The 27,160-nt window shown below is 37.0% G+C and overlaps 1 protein-coding gene across 1 annotated transcript in view; it reads right to left on the bottom strand.

Moving 5' to 3' along the window:
• The window catches only part of PRKG2 (protein kinase cGMP-dependent 2), a 120,799-nt gene that overhangs the window by 34,816 nt on the left and 58,823 nt on the right, over positions 1-27,160 (bottom strand). Inside the window, exons 8-14 of the mRNA XM_032149136.2 lie at positions 26,742-26,836; positions 23,675-23,743; positions 19,021-19,119; positions 17,578-17,731; positions 15,000-15,136; positions 11,372-11,461; positions 9,164-9,305 (exon numbers count right to left, since the gene is read on the bottom strand). Of these exons, the coding sequence (XP_032005027.1) occupies positions 9,164-9,305; positions 11,372-11,461; positions 15,000-15,136; positions 17,578-17,731; positions 19,021-19,119; positions 23,675-23,743; positions 26,742-26,836 (786 nt within the window). The remainder of the gene's footprint in view (positions 1-9,163; positions 9,306-11,371; positions 11,462-14,999; positions 15,137-17,577; positions 17,732-19,020; positions 19,120-23,674; positions 23,744-26,741; positions 26,837-27,160) is intronic.

Here is a 27,160-nt window from a genome sequence, read left to right as displayed (position 1 = left end):
CTATTGTGAATAGTGCTGCAATAAGCATACATGTGCATGTGTCTTTATAGTAGAATGATTTATAATCCTTTGGGTATATACCCAGTAATGGGATTGCTGGGTCAAATGGTATTTCTGGTTCTAGACCCTTGAGAAATCGCCATACTGTCTTCCACAATGGTTGAACTAATTTACACTCCCATCAACAGTGTAAAAGCATCCCTATTTCTCCACATTTTCTCCATCATCTGTTATTTCCAGACTTCTTAATGATTGCCCTTCTAACTGGCATGAGCTGGTATCTCATCGTGATTTTGATTTGCATTTCTCTAATGACCAGTGATGATGAGTTTTCTTTCATATGTTTTTTGCACACATAAATGTCTTCTTTTGAGAAGCGTCTGTTCATCTCCTTTGCCCACTTCTTGATGGTTTTTTTTTTTTCTTGTAAATTTTTTTAAGTTTCTTGTAGATTCTTCATATTAGCCCTTTATCAGATGGGTAGATTGCAAAAATTTTCTCCCATTCTGTAGGTTGCCTGTTCACTCTGATGACAGTTTGCTTTGCTGTTCAGAAGCTCCTTAGTTAAATTAGATCCCATTTGTCAATTTTGGCTTTGGTTGCCATTGCTTTTGGTGTTTTAGTCACAAAGTCTTTGCCCATGCCTATGCCCTGAATGGTACTGCCTAGGTTTCCTTCTAGGGTTTTTATGGTTTTAGGCCTTATATTTAAATCTTTAATCTATCTTGAGTTAATTTTTGTATAAGGTGTAAGGAAGGGATCCAGTTTCAGTTTTCTGCGTATGACTAGCCAGTTTTTCCCAACGCCATTTATTGATTAGGGAATCCTTTCCCCATTGCTTGTTTTTGTCAGGTTTGTCAAAGATCAGATGGTTGTAGACGTGTGGCATTATTTCTGAGGCCTCTGTTCATTTCCATTGGTCTACATATCTGTTTTGGGACCAGTACCATGCTGTTTTGGTTACTGTAGTCTTGTAGTGTAGTTTGAAGTCAGGTAGCATGATGCCTCCAGCTTTGTTCTTTTTGATTAGAATTGTCTTGGCTATACAGGCTCTTTTTTGGTTCCATATGAAATTTAAAGTAGTTTTTTCTAATTCTGTGAAGGAAGTCAGTGGTAGCTTGATGGGGATAGCATTGAATCTATAAATGATTCTTCCTATCCATGAGCATGGAATGTTTTTCTATTCGTTTGTGTCCTCTCTTATTTCCTTGAGCAGTGGTTTGTAGTTCTCCTTGAAGAGGTCCTTCACATCCCTTGTAAGTTGTATTCCTAGGTTTTTTATTCTCTTTGCAGCAATTGTGAAAAGGAGCTCACTCATGATTCGGCTCTCTGTGTATTATTGGTGTATAAGAATGCTTCTAATTTTGACGCATAGATTTTGTATCCTGAGACTTTGCTGAAGTTGCTTATCAGCTTTAGGAGATTTTGGGCTGAGATGATGGGGTTTTCTAAATATACAATCATGTCATCTGCAAACAGAGATAATTTGACTTCCTCTCTTCCTATTTGAATACGCTTTATTTCTTTCTCTTGCCTGATTGCCCTGGCCAGAACTTCCAATACTATGTTGAATAGGAGTGGTGAGAGAGGGCATCCTTGTCTTCTGCTGGTTTTCAAAGGGAATGCTTCCAGCTTTTGTCCAATCAGTATGATACAGGCTGTGGGTTTGTCATAAATAGCTGTTATTATTTTGAGATACGTTCCATCAATGCCTAGTTTATTGAGAGTTTTTAGCATAAAGGGGTGTTGAATTTTATAAAAGGGCTTTTCTGTATCTATTGAGATAATCCTGTGGTTTTTGTCATTCATTCTCTTTATCTAATGAATTACATTTATTTATTTGCATATGTTGAGCCAGCCTTGCATCCCAGGGATGAAGCTGACTTGATTGTGGTGGATAAAGTTTTTTACGTGCTGCTGGATTCGGTTTGCCAGTACCTTATTGAAGATTTTCACATCGATGTTCATCAGGGATATTAGCCTGAAATTTTCTTTTTTTGTTGTGTCTCTGCCAGATTTTGGTATTAGGACGACGCTGGCCTCATAAAATGAGTTAGGGAGGAGTTCCTCTTTTTCTATTGTTTGGAATAGTTTCAGAAGGAGTAGTACCAGCTCCTCTTTGTACCTCTGTTAGAATTCGGCTGTGAATTCATCTGGTCTTGGGCTTTTTTTTGTTGGTAGGCTATTAATTACTGCCTCAATTTCAGAACTTGTTATTCATCTATTCAGGGATTCAACTTCTTCCCGGTTTAGCCTTGGGAGGGTGTATGTGTCCAAGAATTTATCCACTGCTAGATTTTCTACTTTATTTGCGTAGAAGTGTTTATAGTATTCTCTGATGGTAGTTTGTATTTATGTGGGATCAGTGGTGATATTCGCTTTATCACTTTTTATTGTGTCTATTGGATTCTTCTCTCTTTTCTTCTTTATTAGCCTGGCTAGTGGTCTATTTTGTAAATCTTTTCAAGAAACCAGCTCCTAGATTCATTGCTTTTTTTGAAGGGTTTTCACGTCTCTATCTTCTTCAGTTCTGCTCTGATCTTAGTTATTTCTTGTTTTCTGCTAGCTTTTGAATTTGTTTGCTCTTGCTTCTCTAGTTCTTTTAATTGTGATGTTAGGGCGTTGATTTTAGATCTTTCCCACTTTCTCCTGTGGGCATTTACTACTATAAATTTCCCTCTAAACACTGCTTTAGCTGTGTCCCAGAAATTCTGGTATGTTGTGTCTTTGTGCTCATTGGTTTCAAATAGCTTATTTATTTCTGCCTTAATTTTGTTATTTACCCAGTAGTCATTCAGGAGCAGGTTGTTCAGTTTCCATGTAGTTGTGCAGTTTTGAGTGAGTTTCTTAATCCTGAGTTCTAATTTGGTTGCACTGTTGTCTGAGAGACTTAGGACTTCCATTCTTTTGCATTTGCTGAGGAGTGTTTTATTTCCAATTATGTGGTCGATTTTAGAATAAGTGTGATGTGGTGCTGAGAAGAATATATATTCTGTTGATTTGCAGTGGAGAGTTCTGCAGACATCTACTAGGTCTGCATGGTCCAGAGCTGACATCAATTCCTGAATATTAAATATTCCAGGAATATTTAAAATTCCTGTTAATTTTCTGCCCGTTGATGTGTCTAATGTTGACAGTGGAGTTAAAGTCTCCCACTATTATTGTGTAGGAGTCTAAGTCTCTTTGCAGGTCTGTAAGAACTTGCTTTATGAATCTGGGTTCTCCTGTATTGGGTGCATATATATTTAGGATAGTTAGCTCTTCTGGTTGCACTGATCCCTTTACCACTATGTAATGCCCTTCTTTGTTTTTTTTGATCTTTGTTGGTTTAAAGTCTGTTTTATCAGAGACTAGGATTGCAACCCCTGCATTCTTTTGCTTTCCATTTGCTTGGTAAATATTCCTCCATCCCTGTATTTTGAGCCTATGTGTGTCTTTGCACGTGAGATGGTTCTCCTGAAAACAGCACACCGATGCATCTTGACTATCCAATTTGCCAGTCTGTGTCTTTTAATTGGGGTATTTAGCCTGTTTACATTTAAGGTTAATATTGTTATGTGTGAATTTGATCCTGTCATTATGATGATAGCTGCTTATTTTGCCCACTAGTTGATGTGGTTTCTCCATAGTGTTGATGTTCTTTACAATTTGGAATGTTTTTACAGTGGCTGGTACCGGTTTCTCCTTCCCATATTTAGTGCTTCCTTCAGAAGCTCTTGTAAGGCAGGCCTCGTAGTGACAAAATCTTTCGGCATTTGCTTCTCTGTAAAGGATTTTATATTTCCTGGTTTTTGGAATTTTCAGCCTTTTTGTGCTGTTTTTTCCTCACTTACATGGATTTATCTACCTTTGGTATTAGATATTGGTGACCTTCAGATGGGGTTTTTGGGTGGAAGTGCTTTTTGTTGATGTTGACGCTATTCCTTTCTGTTTGTTAGTTTTCCTTCTAGCAGTCATGCCCCTCTGTTGCAGGTCTGCTGGAGGTTCACTCCAGACCCTGTTTGCCTTTGTATTACCAGGTGAGGCTGCAGAACAGCAAATATTGCTGCCTTTTCCTTCCTCTGGAAGCTTCATCCCAGAGGGGCACCGGGCAGATGCCAGCTGGAGCTCTCCTGTATGAGGTATCTGTTGACACCTGCTGGGAGGTGTCTCCCCGTCAGGAGGAACAAGGGTCAGGCACCCACTTGAGGAGGCAGTCTGCCCCTTAGCAGAGCTCGAGCTCTGTTCTGGGAGATCCCCTCCTCTCTTCAGAGCCAGCAGGCAGGAATGTTTAAGCCCGCTGAAGCTGCACCCACAGCCACGCCTTCCCCCGGGTGCTCTCTCCCAGGGAAAGAGTAGTTTTATCTATGAGCCCCTGACTGGGACTGCTGCCTTTCTTTCACAGATGCCCTGCCCAGCGTGGAGGAATCTAGAGAGACAGTCTGGCTACAGCGGTTTTTGCTGAGCTGCAGCGGGCTCCACCAACTTTCCCGCGGCTTTGTTTACACTGTAAGGGTAAAACTGCCTACTCAAGTCTCAGTAATGGTGGATGCCCCTCCCCCCACCAAGCTCGAGCATCCCAGGTCAACTTCAGACTGCTGTGCTGACAGGGAGAATTTCAAACCAGTGAATCTTAGCTTGCTTGTCCCCATGGGGGTGGGATCCGCTGAGCTAGACCACTTGGCTCCCTGGGTTCAGTCCCCTTTCCAGGGGAATGAATGGTTCTGTCTCACTTGCATTCCAAGTGCCACCGGGGTATGAGAAAAAAACTCTTGCAGCTAGCTCAGTGTGTGCCCAAACGGCCACCCAGTTTTGTGTTTGAAACCCAGGGCCCTGATGATATAGGCACCTGAGGGAATCTCCTGGTCTGCGGGTTGCAAAGACCATGGGAAAAGCTTAGTATCTGGGGCCGGAATTCACCATTCCTCACAACACAGTCCCTCATGGCTTCCCTTGGCTAGGGGAGGGCATTCCCCAACCCCTTGTGGTTCCCAGGTGAGGTGACGTTCCACCCTGCTTCAGCTCACCCACTGTCTAACCAGTCCTAATGAGATGAGCCGGGTATCTCAGTTAGAGATGCAGAAATTACCTGCCTTCTGCATTGATCTTGCTGTGAGCTGCAGACCAGAGCTGTTCCTATTTGACCATCTTGCCAGCCACCATGAAGTGGTTTTTTAAGATGCTGACCATTTAAAAAAATTGATTTGTCTTTTTATTAGTGATTTGTAAGAGTTCTTTATATATTCTAGATACAAGCCTTTTGTAATGTAAATATATATTGCAAATATTTGTATTCTAAGAAATATTGGCCTACCTCAAATTGTGAAAATATTACCCTATGTTTATGTCTAGGTGATTTACAGGTCTAGGATTCATCTAGAATTAATTTTTGTATATGGTTTGTGGTGGGATTTAGGTTAATTTTTTTCCACATATGGATATCCAGTTGTTTCAGCAATGTTTTTTGAAAAGATTCTTTTGCTGACTGTGGATGTTTATTTCTGGACTTTATTCTACTAGACTGAGTTATTTGTCTTTTCCTAAACCCATATCATACTGCCTTGATTACTGTAGCTTTATAGTCTTGATATTGATAGCATACATTCTTCAATTTTGTTCTTTTTCAAAGTATTTATTGACCCTTCTAATCATTTTGCATTTCTATGTAAATTTTAGAATAAACATCTCCATTTCCAAAAAAATGGCTGCTCAAATTTTTAATGCAGTAATATTGAATCTAAGATCAATTTGAGGAGAATAGCTTATCAAATATTGAATTATCTAATCCATGAATGTAGTATATCTTACCATTTAGGTTTTTTTTCAGTGATATTTTGTGGGTTTTAATGTAGAGGTCTCATACTTTTTACATGTTAAATTTACTCAAAATTATTTTATAATTTTTAGTGCTATGAAGATTATTTTATTTCACTTATAAATTTTTATTGCTAGTATATAAATGCAGAATTTATATTTGTATATTACTTTGTACCTATAATCATACTTAACTTACCTCTTGTTTCAAGTACCTCTTTGGTAGAGTCTTCAGACTTTTCTAAATAAAAATTCACATTGCAAATAAAAATAGGTAACTTCTTCCTTTATAATATTTGGGGGTTTCATTTATCTTTCTTAGTTTAATTTGCTAAGACCCCTATTACAATGTTAAATACAAGTGATAAGAGGAGATATTTTTGTCCTGTTCACAACCTGATAAAAAATGCTCACTACCTTACCATGAGGTACAATTTTAACTAGAGGTTTATTCCCCATTCCTTATACACTGAAGAATGTCCTGAAGTGAACAGCTGTATAACAGCTGTTTTAATGCGGATCTCACCCAGCATGGTTTCCTTTTTACAAAGCTTGAATATTTACTTTTTGTTTCTTTTTAATGCCTTCAATTATGATTAATCTTATCAAGAGGGTAGTACAAGGCAAGCTACTCCGCCATTAATGAAAGCTTTCATTGCGTATATAATTTCAATCATTATACTCTTAATTTCTTATTAGATGCTTTGTCAGTTTCCTTCCATATCTGTTAGATCTTTTTTGAGTTTCTGATCCTTGCTCATTTTTTATCTGTCTCTTAGTTTTAAAACATATTAGATGTATTTATTTTATAGTCTGTATCTGATTACTCCAATAAATGAGGCACTTATGTGTCTGCTTCTGCTCTTTTTGTTTCTGGAAACGAATGCCTATAGTAGCTTTTTTCCTCATACATTCATGTTTTTAATGTTGGCTTATGTTCCCTAGAACTTTCGATCCAGTAGCTCTTTGTGTCCTGAGTTGAGAGTATATTCTTCCAGAAAGAATATACATTGATTCTTGGGAACTTGGGCATGCCACCAACATAGATTCATTTCATTTAAATTCTTTTTTTTTTTTTGGCGGAGTCTTGCTCTGTCGCCCAGGCTGGAGTGCAGTGGCGCAATCTCGGCTCACTGCAAGCTCCGCCTCCTGGGTTCACGCCATTCCCCTGCCTCAGCCTCTCCGAGTAGCTGGGACTACAGGCGCCCGCCACCACGCCCGGCTAATTTTTTGTATTTTTAGTAGAGACGGGGTTTCACCATGGTCTCGATCTCCTGACCTCGTGATCCGCCCGCCTCAGCCTCCCAAAGTGCTGGGATTACAAGCGTGAGCCACCACGCCCGGCTCATTTAAATTCTTGCTTAGATTTTTCCATCCTTGAAGACTGGGCACCCAACCTCCACTAAGACCAACCTGTGGCCAAGAATTCTTAGGGATAGGTTTCTATTCCTCTACCAAGAGCCAATAATGAGAAAAGCATGTTTCTTTGCATGTAATCTGTCATTACAAATTTGATATTTTTTTCTTGTTTCCTATTTCTCTGAGAGTTTAATCTATGTGATTCCTGGTTTCATGCAATGTTCTCTGATTCACCTACCCACACTACATAGGTCCAACGCTTGGTCTCCTGTTCCCAGAGGGCACAGCTACTAAAATCAAACCTCTAGACCACCTAGGATTGCTAGGTGCATGTAAGATGGCAGCTTCAATGTGTGATTTCCACCAGACACTGCTGCTCAAGTTTGATTTCAAACCCCAGAAGAATTCTCATGTTGTCTTATCAACTCAGCCATATATTTAATACTGCTTTTCATGTTTCATCCAGTAGACATTTTGTAGTAAGAGGATTTCAAGGTACATAGTTTAATTCATAGCTAGAAATTGAAATATTTAATATTCACTTTTTAATCACTGAAGGCTATAGTTCTTACTCTTTGTTTAGCTGATTGGTAAATGAATTAGCAGAATGGATAACAGCAGTTATTTATTGACCTCTATGCCTATACACGTGAAATATGTTTTTTTAAAAAAACAGCACCTCTATGCCTATACATATGAAATATGTTTTTTTAAAAAAACAGCTTTTTAAAAAAAATTAGTTATGAGAAAAAAGAGATGGAGCTTCTGAATTGCCTGCATCCCTCATGTTGGTTTTACTTTTACAATACTCCAAGGAGTTTCTCTAAAGAGATGTAGGAGGCATAACCAATGAAGGAATTGTGAAGAACAGAAGTGATTGGGGTCTTGTGTTCGTACCTCACCAGTTCTCAAAGCTATCTTTCATGGATAAAATAAAGCTTGAATGATTAAAAGTGTTTCTTGGAAGTTAGCCAGATTTCACATGAAAGGGCTTTTATTTTACTCTTTTACCACAGAGAAAAATATCTTAGCATTTACACATAATAAATTTAATTCATATGGCTGAATTATACAACTATTACATGTGGGTGATGAAACCTATCTAACCTATCTTATAGATTGTTAAATAGGTTAATTGTAAAAGGTTTAGCATAGTAGCTTTAAATATAGTAACTGCCCATTAAATGTGAGCTATTTTTATTTCCAGAACTTTATAAAAGTCTGAAGTGAGAAATTTTAATATCTTTGTAAATGTTAAGTTCAGAAATGGTTTAACATCCTTGAAGTAAAAATGGACTCAGGTAAAAGCTTGGGTTCCCCATTCTAATGGGGTTCCTTCCCGAGGCCCAACGTGCCTTGCTTTCTCCTCAGTTATGACTGTCCAGTCTATTATAGCTTCTCGCTGAAAGCAGTTTGTGACTAGTAGTAATTTTTTCTTTAGTATACCATGCAAAGGAGTCATATTAGGGACCGGCAGATTGCAAAGACGGACAGCCAGGAAAGTCTGTGTCCTCAAGCAGCCTGTACTCCAGGCTTGTGATGTTAAACCCTGGGGCCCCGTTATAATCACCTCAAAAGATTTCAAGAAAACTACTAACGTCTCTATGTTTATCTTCTCTTTATATATACACAGTGGATATCTTGGGGTAGAAATCATATTATCTTCTTTTATTATTCCTTATAGCCACTCCCTATGGATAGCAAGAATCAATTTAAAAATAGTTAAAATTATTAAAAATTAAACAAAAATACTGATAAAATCCAATTTTAAAGGCATTCTATTATGTGAACCTTCAGTAGGAGTCACAAATACGGTTAGACATTAAATCTTTAGGTCAAAAATAATGTACTCATAACATCGCTCCCTATATTGTCTGGAAGTATCAAAGGCCATACCCCCAAAGAGAGAATAACAGCTGCACCAAAATTAAAAAGAAAATTGCAACTATAACACTACTTTTGCCAGGGGAAACATCTCATATGAGACTGTAAGTGAGAAAAGTTGTCTTACCAATTTAAGGTAACCCTCAGCATCTAGAATTAAGTTTTCTGGTTTCAAGTCTCTGTAGATAATACCTAGTCGATGCAGGTAATCAAATGCTTCCGTCACACAAGCAACGCAGAATTTGGAGGTGGGTTCATCAAAGCTGCCTCTGCAACGAAATCATTTTCCCTCTTAATGCTCTGGATACACGTCTTTGGTGCTGTTCTAGGTGTCAAATCAATTATTGGATTGGCAAGTTTATGCAATATAAATATTTTGCAGGGTATCAACAATAAAATGTATTTTATAGTACCCATGAATTAAGCTGTTTGCAGATCATAAGGCAATTCAGGGAGATATGTGATACAAACAAGAACTACTTCACTAAAATTAAAATATCAACAACTGTTTTTGGTAATCACACATGAACATGTAAAAGAGAAAAATCCAAAAACAAAGACTTTCTTTAGACACCCATCACAAACTCTGGAGAAAATGCAACTATAGTGGAGAGCTTGAACCAGACTTTTGCAGTTGATTGCTTGACTTAAAAATGACTCAAGTGATTATTTCCATTTCCTGTTTGCATAGCATGTCAGAGTAACCCCGGTAGAAATGGAATCATAAGTCTTTTCTGTTTGGGGCCCCTTGACCTTTTATTAGAGTCCCCTCTGTCAGCACTGTGTGTAGTTTTACAGACTGAATTTTTTTTTAATGCAGTGGTGATTTGCCACATGATCTCACAGAGAAACATGGCTTTGGAGTGACAGAAACTGGGTTTGACTCCTGTTTCTTTCACTCACTATATCCTTGAGAAAGTTGTTTAACTGTTCTGAGGCTCAGAATCCATAAAAAAGGTGTGATACTTACTTAGAAGCATTTTCAGGATTAAGCACAGTGCCTAACAGGTAGCAGTAACTCCCCTTTCTAAAATGATTTAGATTTTCTCAACAAATTTGCCTACTGAAGCAAAGACAGAAGAGGCTAATGCATTTGCAGGTATCATGAAAATCTCCTCACCCTTCCAAGTTCTCCCCATTCAAATCCGTCCAATGAAATGTTCCTGATACAACACATTCATCTTCTATTCAGATGCTCAATGTTCTTTCCTTGCCTAAGTCAGTGATTCTCAACCATAAATGCACATTAAAATTGCCTGAGAAGCATTTAAAAAATCATTTACTGGACCCCATCCCAGATTAAATGAATCATAACCTCTGGCATTAGGGCCCAGCATTTTTACTTTGTAAAAGCTTTCCACGTGAATGCAATGTGCGGCCAACTTTGAAAAACACTGGCACGGGTCTGATTGTGAATATGTGGCCTTGCATCAATCCCCACAATCCAATGCCAACCTACCTTCTCATGTCTTCTGTTGCCCTTAACTTCTACCCAAATTCTTCCGTTCACCATCCACAAAGAGACATAATACTACCCCAACTTCCCTGCTTTGTCTTAAAGCAGTTTCCCTGCCTCTCTGCCTTTCCAAATTTGGGTCATGTTTAGAGTTTAATTCAAATCCTTCCTCTTTCATCACATTCTCTCTCTCTCCCCTCCTCGGAGGTCACCATCTACAACACTATTTGGCATTTAACTACAAATTTCCAACTTCTTTGTCATCACTTAGTTTTCTCACTAAACAATGAAATGTTTTGCCTCCCAAGGAAACTCTAAACTCGTTAAAGTTTCTACTTTTTACTTTTTGGTTAGAAAAGTCCACACTGTCTAGAGCATCTCCTCCTGACTCCCACCGTGCACTATGGAGCCTTTTACATAGGTGGTGCTTAGTATGTATCTATGATTTTAATTGTGTGAAAATCACCCCCTTGTGTAAAACTGAATCTTTGCAGGCATCTTGCTCTGCTTTTCAGTGAGGGCTTACCCACTCCCCACCCCCACCTTTGTTTATCACACTGCTTCTGCTAGGAGATTTGGAATCAGAAACATCTGGGTTTTTACCCTGATTCTGCTTTATACTAGTCATGTAACCTGGGATAGTTCACCTCCTCTCTAGTCTGGGATTCTTTACTTTCTAAAACAGATGACAACAACTACCTTACATGGTGTTAGGGCACTATTGTAGCGTTAGCTAAGAAAATATCACTATTACTACTTTATTTTATCAAGGGATATTTTGTTATAATAATTTCCTAATGATTTCCTCAATGCCTTTTTTAATGATTATAAATATAGCATCCCTTAGACCAGACGTGAGCACACAAACTTTTTCATTACCTGTCCCTTAATATACTCCATAGCTCCCCACCTAAGCAGGCCTCCAGAAGCATGTATACATACTTATTGTCCTTGAAAGTACGATATAATCTGTGAAGACAGATAAAAACATGGTTATTATTAGACATCTAGTTAAAAACCTTTTTAAAGTTGCTTAGAACGATCATCATTAACATTATGAACAATGATCCTCATCTCCATATAAATACCCCACAACTACACTGGGCTTCGCGCGCCAAATCCTCTTTGATTTCCCTACTGCCTTGCTTCTGCTCCCGTGGATCTCACTTAGATTGGCCTTTCTCTAACCACAGACTGAACTTCTTAATCTCAGTTTTACCGTAAAAATGTTATCCATTCTTCAGGGCCAACCTCCAAGGCCATCTTTTTAACAAAACATCTCATTATCCCACCTATCAAATATGTCCTCTCCTTTTTCCAAAACCTCAGAGACCTCTGAATATGTCACCTTTAAGATTTGCCTTGCATACTAGTTATTCATGTCAATGTCTTATATCCCCTAGTTGGTTAATTGATGTTGGATTCCCCTGAAAATAGACTCTGAGACTGAGATTTGCAAGCAGTAAGATTAGTGGGGAGTGCAATTGGAAACAACACCTGTGGGGGAGGGAGGACATAGAATTGGGCTATGTTTTAGTTTCGACAAAAGCCTCAGCTTCAAGAGGCTCTGCAGTTGTTGGATGCATGTCCCCGAAGGCATGCATTGCCTGACTACATGCCATCTATCTGGGATGTGGCTCTAAAATTTTTGTATTAAAGCAAAAAAATTCTGTTAGATTTAATATTTAGATAGCTATTCTATTTTTAATTGGGTGACATAAAAAACTTTGACTAGAATTGCCATTTTTTTCTTATTATTCACTTTGCTTTCAAAGCAAGATATATTATTATTATTATTATTATTATTATTATTATTATTTTAAGACAGGGTCTCACTCTGTCGCCCACAACACAGTGGTGCAATCAGGGCTCATTGCAGCCTTGACCTCTTGGGCTCAAGCTATCCTCCCATCTCAGCCTCCTGAGTAGCTGGGACTACACGTGCAAACCACCACACCCAGCTAATTTTTGTATTTTTTATAAAGGTGGGTCCTCACTATGTTGCTCACTTGAGCAAGGTGGTTCTCTTCACCAAATAAAAACAAAAACCAATGCCCAGAGAGGAACTGAGCTAGAGTCCTCAGCTGACAACCACACTCCTTGAAGCTGGGGGAATGGGAGCCTCAGTTCTGAAGCGGCACCTAGGCAGGGCATCATATTTCAACCTTGTGTAAAAGCAGTTTTGGGGCCTTAATCATCAAGAGACCCCCTTTTCTCCCTAGCACCACACCCAGACCAAAGCAGACAGTAGAACAGCCATATCACATACAGATAGAAGAAGCAATCAGGTAAAGTGGTTCAAAGTGTGGGCTCTGAACTAAGCTGCCAAGGCTTGAATCCAGATCAGACATTTATTAGCTATGCAACCTCTGTTTTCTCATTGTTTCTCAATGAACATATATATTCATTTTACTCTATACGGATTACATATTATTATGTATATTATTGATATATATTCATTGAAAAATATATGTATCCATTTTATTCTAATTGACCAGTGAGATAAATGTGTTGATTATCTATACATATAGATATAGCTTAGAACAGCACCTGATGTACGTTAATTTCTCAATAAATGTTGTCATTAATATTTATTCTTCATATTATTGCCTGACTACATGCCAGGCACTTTGGAAAGAGTTGAAGATAAGACAATGAATGCAATCTAATCCATGCCCTGAAGCTGCTCATCATAGCTTGTTAACAAAATATTAATTTTAAAAAGGCATCCATTCTGGGAACATAATATAAAGATAATTGGATGACTCTCTATTGCCAGCACTGCCTGGGTTCAAACTCCTTTGTTGATCTTGGGGAAAAAAGTGGGTCTGGAAAGATGGATAGGGAGAAAGAGTCTTTTAAAGCATTTGATCAAAAAGCATAAATTCTAGCCGTTGCAGGGACACTTTACATTACCCAGAAATCACTAAAACTACACTCTGGGGCATTACGACATATATGAAAGCATAAACTGGCTTAGGCCACTACCCATGAATTCACAAGGATACAGAGCTGTGGTCTATAATAATTAATATTTCTTTGCAAACTCTTGTGACAGCTACAGAAAGAATAACTACTAGAAGATGGATGTTTTGGTACCTAGCTACTACTAGGACCAGGGTACATTCCCCCTTGGCTTCCCACATGTGCCCAAATGCTGCCTTCTGCAGAAATTCAAGATCAGGATGCTCTCTGAGGAGTTTCACACAAATCCTTGCTTCCCTAGTCCCCAATTCTGCATTAACTCTGAATAAAATAACCAGTTCAAACTATTCCTCAATAATTTTATATTCATATATATATATATACACACACACACACACACACATACTCAAACACATATATATACACACACACATTTTTGTGATGTCTACTCAAGAATAAAAACAGGCTGGGCGCAGTGGCTCACGCCTGTAATCCAGCCGAGGTGGGTGGATCACGAGGTCAGGAGATCAAGACCGTCCTGGCTAACACGGTGAAACCCTGTCTCTACTAAAAATACAAAAAAAAAAAAAAAAAAAAAAATTAGCCAGGCGTGGTGGCGGGCGCCTGTAGTCCCACCTACTCTGGAGGCTGAGACATGAAAATAAAAAAAAAAAAAAAAAAAAAAAAAAAAAAAAAAAAATTAGCCAGGCGTGGTGGCAGGCGCCTGTAGTCCCACCTACTCTGGAGGCTGAGACATGAAAATGGCATGAACCCTGGAGGCGGAGCTTGCAGTGAGCAGAGATCGCGCCACTGCACTGAAGCCTGGGCGACACAGCTAGATTCCGTCTCAAAAGAAAAAAAGAAAAAGAATCAAAACAACTGGAAAACATCTGAACCCAGATCTCAAACTTAGTACTGTTGCTGTGACTGGGTTGGAGAATCCAGAGTGGGGCCTCCTCCACCTCTTCGTTCTGTCCTCTTGCATGGAAAGTTTAAAACAAGAGCCGAGTACTACTCAACCATACAAAAAAAATGAGATTCTGTCATTTGTAACAACATGGATGGAACTGGAGGTCGTTATGTTAAGTGAAATAAGCCAGACATAGAAAGACAAACATCACATGTTCTCACTTATTTGTGGGGTCTAGAAATCAAAGCAATTGAATTCATGGAGATAGAGAATAGAGGAGTGGTTACCAGAGCCTGGGAAAGGTAGTGGGGAAACATGCAGGAAGGGAAGATGGTTAACGGGTACAAAATAAAATAGAAAGAAAGAATAAGATCTAGCAATTGATAGCACAACAGGGGGATCATAGTAACAATTTAATTGGACATTGTAAAATAACTAAAATAGTATAAGTGGATTGTTTGTAACACAAAGGATAAATGCTCAAGGGGATGGATACCCCATTTTCCATGCTGTAATTATGCATTGCATGCCTGTATCAAAACATTTCATGTACCCCATAAATGTATATGCCTACTATGTACCCACAAAAATTAAAAATAAAAATAATTTAAGTAAATACATAAATAAAGAGCCTGAAAATCCTAAGTCCTTGGAAGCCAACTGCTCACTTACTTCACAATGAATGGAGAGCACAGCTCCTCTAGGATTCTCTTCTCTGAGTAGACATGCTCCTGCTGCTTGGTGTCAACTATGTGCTTCTTCCTTATACACTTCATAGCAAAAGCGACATTCTCATTTTTTACTTTAACCTATGTAAGAAATGGAAAGATACCTCAAAATTAACTTGCATCTCTATAAAACATGCTAATCGATGAGAGTTAAAACTGTTTCATGTTTAATTAGTATGGAAGCCCTTAGCCACTTATCCCTTTGAGAACTTTAATTCAAGTGTACACACTTCCCTTTCATCACTATTTCTAGAATAGTTCATCTATCTGGGATGTGGCTCTAAAATTTTTGAATTAAAGCAAAAAAAATTCTGTTAGACTTAATATTTAGATAGCTATTCTATTTTTAATCGGGTGACATAAAAAACTTTGACTAGAATTGCCATTTTTTTCTTATTATTCACTTTGCTTTCAAAGCAAGATATATTATTATTATTATTATTATTATATTTTAAGACAGGGTCTCACTCTGTCGCCCACAATGCAGTGGTGCAATCAGGGCTCATTGCAGCCTTGACCTCTTGGGCTCAAGCTATCCTCCCATCTCAGCCTCCTGAGTAGCTGGGACTACAGGTGTAAACCACCACACCCAGCTAATTTTTGTATTTTTTATAAAGGTGGGTCCTCACTATGTTGCTCAGGCTAATCTCAAACTCCTGGGCCCAAGCAATCCTTCCACCTTGGCTTCCCACAGTGCTGGGATTATAAGCATGAGCCACTGCACCCAGCCTAAAGCAACATATATGAAATCAAGCTCTGTATCTGTACCATCCAATATGATAACTGCAAATCACATGAGGTTATGTAAATTTAAATTAAATAAAATTAAAAATTCAGTTCCTGAGTTATACTAGCCACATTTCAAAAGCTCAATAGTCACATCTAGTTAGTGGCTACCCTATTGAATAGCACAGATGTGGGACATTTCCCTCAGCACAGTTCTATTAAACAGTACTAGTCTAGATGCACGATCAAGTATTTCCTTAAAAGGAAATAAACATTTTAAAATAATTGTTTGATAGATTTAAAACTCCATCAGCAGACTATGCTAGATAAGTAACTAGATTGTGCAGAAATGGCTGCACTCCATATTTGGCTCATGTTTGCCATTAGTGCTGCCCATGACTTTTAAATCAATGGTGGATTTACTGCTTCAATTATTATTAGAAAACAGATCTCAGCTTTGTTAATTGAATCCTTTTTCCACAAACTTTCACGAAAAATACCACTGCAGACAGGTATTATCTTTATCTCTCCATAAGGTATAAGAGACATTACACACATTATTTATCCTAAGGAACCATTTGTCCCCACCCCGATCAGAGATGAAGTAAGGACTGGGTCTGAGGCGTACTGTCCAGACTCTCCTGACAGCATTTCAAATCTGCTCATGCCCAAAGCCAGCCAGCAGACCAACAGGTCAGCAGAGTTCCCAGAAGATAAGGTATGGTGAATCCTTAAAAATCTGATGGGCAAAGAAGGACTTGGTAATTGCCAAGGCCTCAGAGCCATCTGTACCCAGTAAGGCCACAGATCTCTATTCCACATTTTCCTTGGAAAACTTGTTCTGACAGTACCACTTGTGCTACTCCTTGGAAGCCGATAGCTCAAAGAGAGGGTGATGTGGAAGGCACAACTGAAATCAGGCTGTAAGTTCCCAGATATCCTGATCAGCACTACAGAAGGCTTCTCTTCAAATATTCTCTTTTTTTTTTTTGAGAAGGAGTCTCGCTCTTTCACCCAGGCTAGAGTGCAGTGGCACGATCTCAGCTCACTGCAGCCTCTGCCCCCCGGTTCATGCCATTCTCCTGCCTTAGCCTCCCACGTAGCTGGGACTACAGGCACTCGCCACCGTGCCCGGCTAATTTTTTGTATTTTTAGTAGAGACGGGGTTTCACCGTGTTAGCCAGGATGGTCTCGATCTCCTGACCTCGTGATCCGCCCGCCTCGGCCTCCCAAAGTGCTGAGATTACAGGCGTGAGCCACCGCGCCCGGCCCAAATATTCCCTTTCATTCATCTTCTTTTCTCACAATATGAAATTTTGAGCAATATTGAAAATAATGAAGGTGAAATACAGACATGGTACTGGAGTTGTTTAAAGAACACAACTATAACATTGAATATTTCATTTCTATGGCATTTTCACTTGACACATTCTTCTTTAGTGTATGGAGACTAAATGTGTCATGAATGTATATAGACACACATTTGCTGTTAGAAAATACATTATTTTATGTTTCCTTTTGGAAGTGCTTACTTGGTATATTGATAATTATCGAGAAGAAAATTCACAAAAGATGTGATATAAGCTTGAACTAGCAGGTGATTATTACAAGTTACTTACTAGCACAGACCTGCTACTATACAATATACAGAGTGAAAATTTACTTTCTCAACTTCAGTTCAAAGCAACATTTAAGATACCAGTAACAATTCATACATTCCTCCAAGATATGCTGGAATATAAAACAAAAAAAAGTCAAAAGGCTTCTCTCAGATGCTTGAAACGTAAACCCCTTACAAGCTCAACTCTTCCGAACCCACCAACGCCCAGTGTTGCAATAATCTCAAGGTTCTGGAATGGGGATGATGAGGAAAATCTGGCCACCTTCTCCTTCAGCTGAATCATTTCCAGAGAGAGTGCTTTGGACAGCTTCCAGTTAGACATGGACCGCCTGTACAAGAGAAGTGAAACTTTACACACACACACCCATAATCAAGAAGGTGTCATGCCATACACAAATTTCACTCCTACGACAGTCTAATTTCTGCTGTAACTATGATTTATAGTTGCCACAAAGGCTATCTCAACTTTTACGGATCAGACTCAGTCCCACACAGGGAGAAAACAATAGAATATACGAACATAAAACTCACACATACACATACACTAAGAAACAGATGAATGCCAAATTGAATCAATGAGAGGTAAAATGGGTATAGTTTGTGGTATTTAAAATGTACCTCTTAGGCTTCTTCTCAGTGTGGAATTTTTTTTTAAACTAAAAATATATATACCTCAAAAAAGCTGTTAAAAAACAACCATGAAAAGCAGTCAATGAAAGGGAATGAAACAAGGGAGCCACTTCCTTTGCTGCATGTACAGGAGAATGCCACACTGACAACCTTTCCCACGTTTTGCTAGTTTTATCAGATCTTGAAGCTTTGCATGGCTGAACCAAAATAACTGCTTTGTGAAATATGAAAAGTGCATTTCTTACTTTATGTCTAAGTAATACCCATTTTTTTCTCTTTTAATTAAGGTTTACTGCTCTGGGTTACAGATTCATAAATTATTACCACAAAAGGCCTTCAGCATAAAAATTGCAAAAACATATGAAGTACTGATTGAATATTCTAATTTAATTCTAATTTAAGTTTTCTAAGAATTTTGACTTTATGGCTTTGATAGCACTATCTAGTGAACATATGCTTAAGCATTCACTCTAAAAATGTTTCAGCAAACAATTTTCAAATAATTTTCATTTAACAAAAGTAGAGTTTTCTAGTACACACAAAAAATTAATCATTATTACTACATTTAGAGACTTACCCAACCCCCTCCTCCACGTATCCCTGGGCAATAGATTCCTTACATTTTGAAAAAATTCTAACTATAACCCTGCTCTTTACCTCTAATCAAATATTAATGTCTTTTTGAGCTAGGTCACCAGGCAACATAAAATATCCCTTTTGTAAGGCCCTGGATTAGAACATTTCTCCCTAACATTCCTACTCATCACCCAAAATAAAGGAGCAGACTATTTATAATAGACTTAGATAATATCCATTCTAGTGGAAGTGGTGTTGTCTTTGTGGAAGAACAATTCAAAAGAACTCTCCAGAATTTTCTAGTGAAGGCACATTAAAAGTTAGCACACAGCAAGTCACACCCTCTGTCCCCTTCTTTATTTATTGGCTTCCAGAAGTCAGCTCCGGCTCAGGAAAACATTCCTCCACTTACTTCGCATGTCTTTTTTCATCATCACGGTTCAGGTTTGCCACATATCCTTCAAGGTATTTTTGCAGCTCTTCAAATGTACCGACAGTTTGGTTGAATGTTCTAAATAGATAGAATAAAATAAAATGCTCTGTGCTGATAGTTACCAAGGCAACTTGACATTCTTCTAAGCTCATAAAACACTAGCTGGTTATTCATGACTTTATAAATCATTTTTTAAATAATTTATGAAATATTAAAGTTGATGTAATATGTAAATGGTTATTAAAAGCTATATATAATTGATCCTTTGAGTTTATAAAAGCAAAGGGGCTATTAATGAGAACAGAAAACTTTTTTATACTTTTCTGCCTTGTATTTAAGGTTTTATATATATATTTTTTTATCATACTTTAAGTTCTAGGGTACATGTGCACAATGTGCAGGTTAGTCACATATGTATACATGTGCCATGTTGGTGTGCTGCACCCATTAACTCATCATTTACATTAAGTACATCTCCTAATGCTATCCCTCCCCACTCCCCCCACCCCATGACAGGCCCCAGTGTGTGATGTTCCCCTGCCTGTGTCCAAGTGTTCTCATTGTTCAATTCCCACCTATGAGTGAGAACATGCAGTGTTTGGTTTTTTGTCCTTGTGATAGTCTGCTGAGAATGATGATTTCCAGCTTCATCCATGTCCCTACAAACGACATGAACTCATCATTTTTTGTGGCTGCATAGTATTCCATGGTGTATATGTGCCACATTTTCTTAATCCAGTCTATCACTGATGGACATTTGGGTTGACTCCAAGTCTTTGCTATTGTGGGTAGTGCCACAATAAACATACATGTGCATGAGTCTTTACAGCAGCATGATTTATATTCCTTTGGGTGTATACCTAGTAATGGGATGGTTGGGTAAAATGGTATTTCTAGTTCTAGATCCCTGAGGAATTGCCACACTGTCTTCCACAATAGCTGAACTAGTTTACAGTCCCACCAACAGCGTAAAAGTGTTCCTATTTCTCCACAAGGTTTAACAACAATTTTTTTAAGAAGATAGTGGGAAGGGAACAGCCTTACATGATGTGTTTACTGAATCAACAGGTTACAGGGGTTACAGATTCTTTTAACTTTGCTTAATTAAGTTAAGCTATATATATTTTAAATCTGGAATAAAATTTATCTCTTGTCTCAAGATAACTCTCTCCATTTCATATTCCTTCATGATTAAATCCAAAACATTTTACCTGACTTCAGTAGTTCTCTGAGGATCAGCCAACATCTCATTACCTTTCTCACCCTTCTTGGATCACAGTTTTCTCACAGGCCTGATCTAATCACTCTGTCTCCCGTCCATGATCGTTGGGAACTCTAACATAGTCCTATGCCCTTGAGAAAAAATAATCCTTTTCCTCACCAGTGAAAGGCCAACTTTCTTGATTACCTCCAATGCTTCCCTGCTTCTAACTCCAACAATCTATCTTGACTTGTAATTATTAGGGTAATTCTTTTCCCTACTACAAAATAGTATCCTTCTTAAAAGCAAAGACCATGCTTTAATCATCTTTGTAATATTTTAAGTACCTAGTACACAGTAGAATGAAAAGAGTGAGTTTACCTCAAAATACCTAAAATTAATAAGCCAGAGCCACCTCAATATTGTGCTGTCTCAACTTACTGCCTCTACCCATTTATTTGACAACCAATCTATATTTACTTTATTAAGCACATATTACACACTGTGCAGGGTATTTTTCCTTTCCCCTCCAGATCTATTCTCTACTCTTTTCTAGCCTGTTCTATGGACTGACCTTTGTCGACTAAAGAGTAGTGAGACATAAAACAGGATGGCTGTGAATATTCTAATCTCCAATAGTTGAAATTTTCTGTTAAAAAGGAAACACTCTCACTTTGTTTTACTTTTATTTATTCTATACTTCACCATTATTTTGCTGGCTATTAAACTAACTGCAGTATTACTGTAAACAAATCTTATTTTCTAAATAGAGGTGACACGGGTGCTATAGGTCTCTAGAAATTCTCCACTAACTAATCCTAAAGTCAAGTTTAAATAGCTACAAAATTGTTGCTGTGATATTCAAACAGCCTACATTAATTCAGATGCTATAGCCTGAGCAATAACTAATGAACTTTTTTTTTTGAAATTTGTCCCAATAGTCAATGATAGAGATGTGACAAATAGCATTTCCCATTTGTTTAGAGCTCTTGCCGTATAAAAGGGTTATTTCATATTTTATCACATTTAAAAATAGGAAATATAACTCAAACTTTAACTCTCCTTCTTGCACTGTAAGCAATCTAAGCCTTTGTTAAAATCATGAATTAAGAAAGAAGAAATAAAAAGTCACTGGCTTTCAGTCACTATATTTCATTGCAAGGATGGTGCCCTGTATTCAGCCACCATCTGGTGAGCACTTCCCATATGCCAAGGACTATGTCAAACGCTGGCACTGCAACCGCAGTGAACAAGTTACATGTTTCTGTATTTATGAAGCTTACAGAAGCGTGGAGAGACAGATGTTAAACAAAGCAATCAAGGTGTTATAATGATATGACAAGGGTATAAAGGCTGCTATGAGAGCATTATTGTGGGATCTTATTCTAGTCTGTAAGTCATAGCTCGGATGATCATATAATTTACCATCCAAGCTGGAATATATTTCTGAGTGAAATGATGTGTCAATATTAAATATGCTGGAGTAATCTGAACTGTCTCAGTAAATCCAAGATGTAAGTAAACCTAGTTATATCTGATAATCAGTTTGTCTTATCCACAGAAAATATTCATGTAATTTTTATGTCTTATTGTGCCTAATGCAATACTTTGTATATTGCAGACTCTAAATTATACACATGTGAACTAAACATTTTAAAATTATAAACTGGCAAGTAACTTGTAAGCCATATAAAATTTTTGCATCCTCTTTATGGATTATGAATAGATGAGATATTATGTAAATATGTGGTGTATGTGATTACAATGAAGAAAAAGGAAATGAGTTCCTCCTTTCTATCCTATTTTTAGTCCTAGCATTTTGCATCCATTTATAATATTTTACCACACAGCTAATGCCACTCAGTGCTTGCACATATTTTAAGGAACATATATACAAAACAATGCATTATTGATACAATATTGTAGCCATGTATTTTCCATTTGAGAGTTGGCATCCAAAGATTACCTTTATCTGAACACACTTCGCACTTTTCTAGTCCTATGCTTTTGCTTGAGGGTTTTATTTCACCTAGGGTGACTTCGACATTTCCTCTTTGCCTAGAAAAGTCCTGCTAATACTTTAAATCCCTTTTCCGCACCTAAAAATTAGAATAAAACCTTGACCACTTTACTGCATAGTGATTGCTCCTCTTCTTGAACACATGCTTGGGAGCCAACTGGCATGGTGGGAAGCATGGGGAAATGAGTTAGAAAGCCTGGACAGGGATGGCTCCAGCACAGGGAGCACTGCTGGAGAAATTATGCAACCTACCTGGGACTCATTTTGTATCTGTAGAGGAGAGAATTAAAATAACTCTAAGCGATATTAAGAATTATTGTTAACATTTCAGGCATGTTAGCCTTATTGTGGTCATGCATTACATGTAATACTTAGCTTTTAGAAATGCAACTAAAATGTATAGATAAAATAATTTTATGTTGGGGATTTGCTTAAAAATAGTGTGGGGATAGCAGGAAATGGTAAAGGGGTATAGATAATGCATAAATTGATCATTGTTGAACTTGCATTATGGGTTCATGATACCATTCTATTTTTTGATATGTTTAAAATTTTCCACAAGAAAAATACATTTTTAAATGCTCTAAAGTGTTTTTCCAGCTCTATATCTCTAGACTCTATTTTCAATAAATGTTGTATTTATTTAACAGTCAACTATATACTACCTTGTGATATCTGTTGTCATTTTATAATTTTTGTTAATATTTCATATGACTATGCTCTATTTCTTTGACTACACTATGACTTTTCTGACAATGGCCTGCCTTTGGTATCACTGAATTTCCTTCATTTTATCAAGTAGATAACCAATAAATATTGAATTGATTAATGAGAAACCCAGGGAGGCAGATTCAAACATGATTTAAAATGAGTGATGGATATAAAATGAGACTTATTTTGAAGAATAACCTAAGACATTTAGAGATTAATATTGACACACATCACTTATAAATTACAACAAATGTTCAGTTAAAGCCACTCTGGAAAAATATGTAGCTAATATATATTTTATGCTTTGAGAGAGGTTTTGTTCAAAAATTTTTTGACTACTAAAGGCATTTTAGAAATAAATTAGGTAATTGTTCACTATATTGTATGGAAGAAATCCATAAGCGAACTAATCAACTTACTTCCCTAGAAGATGCAGAATTTAAATCAGTCTATTGCTGATATTTATGTACAAACTCTGCACACAAAATATTTAGCCTGCCAGCATCTGCCCCTGCCACAGACCGATTCAGATCAGAAGGCCCTGTTCCTTCCCATGAATTTTAATAGAATGTACTTGCAGCTGAGATCGGCCAGTATTTCCAAGTGGTGATGAATGAGAAAACAGATCGGCCTTGAAGTAACAGAAGGCCAAGTCTTCAAAGGTGGCAGTGGCCTGCCTCCTCCAACATCAGTATACTCACTCTCGATCTATAACCAGGCATGCAACATCATTTTCTTCAGCAATAATGTTAGCTGACCTGACATCATCACTGCAAACAAAAATAGAAAAGTCAATTTTCACTACAATTAGAAATTAAACATTCACTTTTATTAGGGAATGTACTAACTTTGTATGAAAACACAACCATCACTTAAACCTCCCAAAAACTGCTTCTTTTAAACATCATAATTTATATCCCCCCCAAAAAAGATTTGAAATGTGCCCCAGTAGAGGTTATGTACACAGGAATTCAGAGGAGAAGAAGATAATTGCACTGGGAACAGAGAAGAATAAGTGACTACAAATGTTTATGGGATCTCATTCTGAGCTTTGTGGAAGTCAAAATAAAATAGCTCTCCTCTGATCAAAGGAGAACTATTCACTAACAAGAAGGCAAAACTGAAATTAACTTATCAGAGAAATGTATTGGAAAAACGGTCAAGTAATTAGCATAAGATAAACCAATCATTAATAAAATTAAAAAGTAGTTTCAGTGCCATATCATCCAATTAATTAAATACTAAAATACTTTCATTTCAAAGTGTAAAGTGTATATTTTTCCATTAAAATCTCTGAAATTAGAGCATGTCTTAAAATTGATAAATTGTAGTGTAATTAGCAGCATTTTCTTTTTCTTAGGTGTATATAATATAGCAGTGCACCTTATAATTGACATCTTGCAAGTGTATATGATCTAATGGCAGCAAATTTAATTACCTAATGAATGCCAATGGGTATCAGGTAAAGTACTTCTTTAGAGGCCTTTACTTCTATTAGCTTCCTCCCTCTATCAGTTATAAACTAAAAGACACACACAAAAAAGGTACATCCACAAGGCACCCAGTGCTCTGAGATTCATTTAAGGTGACTTGGGAGTACCAAGCATGCCCTGGAGTATGATTTGGGTCTCTTCTAGGAAACTTCATCAAAAATGTTATCGCACAAAGTATCTTTCCTTTGCCTTCTCTTAGTAATGGGACAGGAAAAGCACTGGCAGCCCATCTCTACTATTTCAAAGACCCCTATCTACCTAGCTCACATTCTGAGACCTTCTGACATAACTCACTGTCCCTCCCAAGTTTACAGGGTCCTTGTTAGACGATATCAGTGAAAACACTTCAGTTTCATGGACGTTTGAGACAGCAGCAGGAAAATTTGTACTTGTATATGTAAAGGTAGAGATAGAGATGGTGGATGTACAGCCAGACAGATCTAGAAATAGACATAAACATAGACATAGACATAGACACAGACATGATCTTGACTGTGGGCCAACCATTTGATCTGTGAGCTTAGAGAAAGGAAAGGCATATGGTATTCCTTTTGCATGTCAGTATCATGATTTTGACTGAGAATATTCCCTGCAAACATTTTACAAGTATTAGATGTATGTAAATACACTTATGTTTCTTTCATAGTAACTGTGTAAGTGCCATAGATTTATTTTTGCACATAAAATTCTGAAAGAACTCCAGGGACTATTTAATGTCAAGTCATGGAAATACACAGAATATAAGGATTACTGAATCACGGTCAGTGGCCCTAAAATGTGATAGCATTAAAAGGCACAAAAAATATAAAAATATTTGCCCCCAACTTTCCTTCTCATTGATGCTTTCAGACACCTTTAGGAGTTGAGTGTCTATCTTAAACATAAATTCCCATGCTTTTTTTATGGGAAAACACTATAATTGGCTAGCCACAACATATAGCATAAATTATTTCAGGCCCAGCAAAACTGAATAACATATTTTCTTTCAAGAGCTATTTTGACTCTATACTGCATTTATAAAGTTCTGTGCACTTTCAAGCTTCAGTTGTTTTGCTTGAAAGTAAGAGAAAACCGGTAAGTGTTAAGAACAAAGACACTGAAGCCCTGGATAATGATATTACATTATTATATTGCATGAATGTATTTATTTTCTGTTACAAATAAAAAGAAGAATAATTTTCCTAATATTGAAACAAGTTCATTACCAGCTATAAAGTGGTAAAGAAGAATTCAGCTTATCTTTAAATCCCACTTTTAAATTGCTTACATAATAGCTAAAACTTTATTTTTAGTACTTGGTTTTCTTTAAAAACTAAGAGATTTGTGATTTTTAAAGACTCAAATTTGTCTTCAGGTAATATCTGAACACTTTTTCTTTGCTCTGTACTTATGTAAACCTGATCTACAAATCAGCAGAATTGGGGTTTCATAGGCCAAGGGTAAGAAGATAAATGAACAGGAATACTATTCCTTTTCCAAAAGCATACAGTTGAAACAAATGCATTTAGTCATATGTAAATTTTAACTGATTTCTTAAGTGATTCCAAGTATTAATTTGAAAACATAGATAATTCCAATAAAGTGTGTTGCTCTGACTTTAACTTAATATTTTATAAAGTTATTTATATTTAGGAAAATGCACTTGATCAAACTTGAGGTTTTATGAGTTCCAGGAAATGCAAAGTGTCCCTCGAGCCATTTAATTAACTTTCAAAAATATTTCTTCCATAAATTAGATCAACAGTAAATAAACTCATACCTCAAGACTGAAGGTTGTGGTAAAAATTGCAAATATACTATTTTGAGTTGTTTTTAAAACTTGCAAAACGAGCTGATAAAAATTCTTAAGAAAAATACTACTTTTGACCTGATGATTTAAAAGCACACGAAATATATAAAATTATTTTGTAATTTTTAAAAACGTGAAAACTCTAAAGTAGGCAATATTTCAAACCTTGGAAATATAAAAATCTGCATACAAGGGTAATTTTTCCATTTTTAATCTTTTCTCGGACCCTTTTTTGAAACTAAAAAGTTTAATAGAACACCAATTTCATTTTCACTAGCAAACTTAGGATTTTCCACTTATTTCCTCTGCAAATTAGCATACTCATTTCCCGCATAAAAAATTTTTAAGAAATCACTTCAAAATATTTAATATTAGGATATTTGTTGCCATTAACTTGGTAGCTCAATTTAACAACTCTAAATGATTTTATATAAAAAATAGTCAAAGCATTTTATCCAAAGTATGGCATATAATTCATGAATTCACCTGATAAGAGCTTTTTCTCCAAAGTATTCTCCTTTCTGCAGTGTTTTTATCAGCTGTGGTTGATCATGGCCTTCTGTACTCTGTGTTACTTTTACCTAAACAATGTTAAACAATACAAAGAGAAAGAGACTGAAGAAAAAGGAGAATCTGAACACACATTCATTCAACCAAACCCTCCAGACCTATATAAACTTGGACAAGGAAAAAGACAATACTTTGTTTTAATTTTACAGTAATTAGGACAATTACCTACATTCAGCCCATTTTGATGGATGTGGGAAATCCTATGGTCTAATATTATCAAATAACTACCCACTGTAAGAGGAAATAAACTCCACCTCCTGAAGTTAAATTTTAAATGTGAATCCAGTGATTCCTTCTGAGAGATCCACAAAGCAAACAATAATGGTCTTGTGGGA

Source organism: Hylobates moloch, unplaced genomic scaffold (genome assembly GCF_009828535.3).
Source record: "Hylobates moloch isolate HMO894 unplaced genomic scaffold, HMol_V3 SCAFFOLD_2, whole genome shotgun sequence".
In the NCBI taxonomy this organism is placed as follows: Eukaryota; Metazoa; Chordata; class Mammalia; order Primates; family Hylobatidae; genus Hylobates; species Hylobates moloch.
The sequence above is the reverse complement of the archived record's forward strand: the minus strand, read 5'-3'. Positions and strand labels throughout refer to the sequence as shown.